The 2,500-nt window shown below is 45.7% G+C and overlaps 1 protein-coding gene across 1 annotated transcript in view; it reads right to left on the reverse strand.

Moving 5' to 3' along the window:
- LOC125044165 overlaps positions 1-2,500 on the reverse strand; it is a 14,581-nt gene that overhangs the window by 11,804 nt on the left and 277 nt on the right. The window contains exons 1-2 of the mRNA XM_047640621.1: positions 2,251-2,500; positions 1,730-1,896 (exon numbers count right to left, since the gene is read on the reverse strand). The exon at positions 2,251-2,500 is cut by the window's right edge and continues 277 nt beyond it. Coding sequence (XP_047496577.1) covers positions 1,730-1,896; positions 2,251-2,486 — 403 coding nt within the window. The 5' untranslated portion in view covers positions 2,487-2,500. The remainder of the gene's footprint in view (positions 1-1,729; positions 1,897-2,250) is intronic.

Below are 2,500 nucleotides of genomic sequence, written 5' to 3' on the forward strand. Positions count from 1 at the left end.
ATGTGCAATCAGCCCTTATGATACCGTCCATCAACCTAATGTCCAACCACTTATCATTAAACATGGCAGCGGTTAGCATTCTAATGCCTGGCAATTATATCATGTAATGATGTATGTGCGCGCGCGCGTGTGTGTGTGTGTGTGTGTGTGTATGTGTGTGTTTGTGTGTGTGTGTGTGTGTATGTGTGTGTTTGTGTGTGTGTGTGTGTATGTGTGTGTTTGTGTGTGTGTGTGTGTATGTGTTTGTGTGTGTGTGTGTATGCGCGTGTCTGTGAATGCGTGTCTGTGCTTGTAGAAGCCTAGGATATTTACGGTTAAACCTAGCACTGTAGCTCAATAGAATTCCGTACGAAGGCTAGAACCTCATCCCTTAAATGACTCATTTCATGTGAGACGCGACTAGTGAGCGATAGACTTAATTAGCATGAGTCACCTCTGCTCGCCAACATGTGTGATTTCCAGGGTCTAACATGAGCATAGGGTTTCAAACATGATACGGTAGGCAGACGTATGGAAAAAATAATCGTATTTTTGATAAATACTTCCTTTTTTCAGTGCATTAGCTATCTTTCACAATTCTGCATGCGCTAAGAAGTGCGCCATGGTGTTACAAAATCTCAAAGGAAAGTGAACATGAACGATAATATAGCGTGTAAATCTTCTCTTCCATTTACGCTCCCTCGCGAAAGTCACCTCTGACTGATACCATATGCTTCTTAAGACATTTTCATTTTTCAGCTTTCTTCGTTATATTACATAGAACAAAAGTGAAATCAGATGCCCGGTTTTCTGCACCGGGATGGCGGCGGGAATTTGTGTCAGCCTCAGCCAGGGGGTCTGCGCGTGTCTCTTTATGCTTGTTCGCTGCTGGATTGCGAATTAAGCTCTGTCTGTCTGTCTGTCTGTCTGTCTGTCTGTCTGTCTCTCTTTCTCTCTCTCTCTCTCTCTCTCTCTCTCTCTCTCTCTCTCTCTCTCTCTCTCTCTCTCTCTCTCTCTCTCTCTCTCTCTCTCTCTCTCTTCTCTCTCTCTTTCTGTGTGTGTCCTGATTTTGCCTATGCTAATTTTATATTTTATTCTCTCTATCTTACAAGCACGCATATAGTTATACACAAACATACACAGCATGTAGATTAATGTATAAGTAAACTCCCAGTCACCTCCATGGAGTAATTCGTTCTGTGTTACCTGTAATCACGTGAGTGGGTGGGCGAGGGTACTAATCGGTAAGGGGGGGGGGAGACAAGTGCGGGCTCCCCCCCTCCTCTCCTATTTTCCCGACACTGACACTCTAATTATGTATGTGGGTCAGGAAAAGGCATCCATGTGTCTGCCTGTAGCACTAGTATGTATGTGTGTCAAAGAGATATATGTAGTTTTGTTGTGGGTCTGCTTGTGAGCTGCTTTGTTGACGTTTGTGTACAATCTTGACTTTTCATTTATACATTAACTTTTGATATATCACCATAATGTGTATTTTTTTCCTGAAAACTTTACTTGTGCTAGTCTTTCCTCCAGACTTGGTGCTCTGAAAACGTGTTTTGAAGGACAAGTTCCGAGGCAGATCCCGCCAGCAGCTGCTCTCGAAATGACGCGGGTCGCCGGTACAGGTGTTCTGACATCGTTTGAGCACCTGCTCTCCGATGACGAGGGGAGGGGGGGTTGGGCTCATCTCATGCAAGAGATTAAAGCCTCTCGGAGAACTTATAATGAGGCAGTGCAATACACTTACCAGATTCCCGATAAGGCGCCTGAGCAAAGGCGGTGGGCGTGAGGGCGGAGTAGAGGCGATGCTGGGCGCGGGCCTGGGCGAGCTGCTCCTGAGGCGTCGGGCGAGAAGCTGGAGGCCTCTCTAAGATGCCTATGCCCTCCTTGGTCAAGGAGTCGGTGGAAGCCACTCTAGAAGCAAGGCAAACGTTTCCCTAATAGAATTATTCGAATTCCAAAATATTATGCTAGACATCATTCTCAGACAAGTGAACAAAAAATAAATAACGCGAAACGACCGTCTACCTTTAACCCATAGTCAACTTTTCCGACAAAATAAAGATAATGACGGGGTTCTTACAATACGAACCCGTCATAAAACCGTAGAGGCACGGTTCCCTTCGGGATTCATAGAAATACTGTCAAAAATTCAAGATTTTTGTTTGGCTCAACAATTACTGTCATTGCTAAACAGTTGCAACATACAGTTACGTAACACATCCGAAAGTTTTTAATCCTAACGTAGCATCTAATATAATGTCTTACCGTGATATTTTCCTGTGAGTGACGCTGCTGGAGAGGAGAGGGTGTTCCGGCCGAGGGCACAGACATCCGCAGAACCTCCTGAGGAAGGCCATGACGCCGCTGTCGCTCTCCTCGCTCATCCCCGAGGAACCGAGGGAGCTGCCCTTCTCGTCCACGTCGAACGGGTTGTAGCCGTCGTGGCGTTTTTTCGTTTGCATGTCAGACATTTTCATGGGAAAGTGTTCTGTTGTGGCCATCACATCCAGCTTAT

The sequence above is a fragment of the Penaeus chinensis genome, chromosome 3, assembly GCF_019202785.1.
Source record: "Penaeus chinensis breed Huanghai No. 1 chromosome 3, ASM1920278v2, whole genome shotgun sequence".
NCBI classification, from domain to species: Eukaryota; Metazoa; Arthropoda; class Malacostraca; order Decapoda; family Penaeidae; genus Penaeus; species Penaeus chinensis.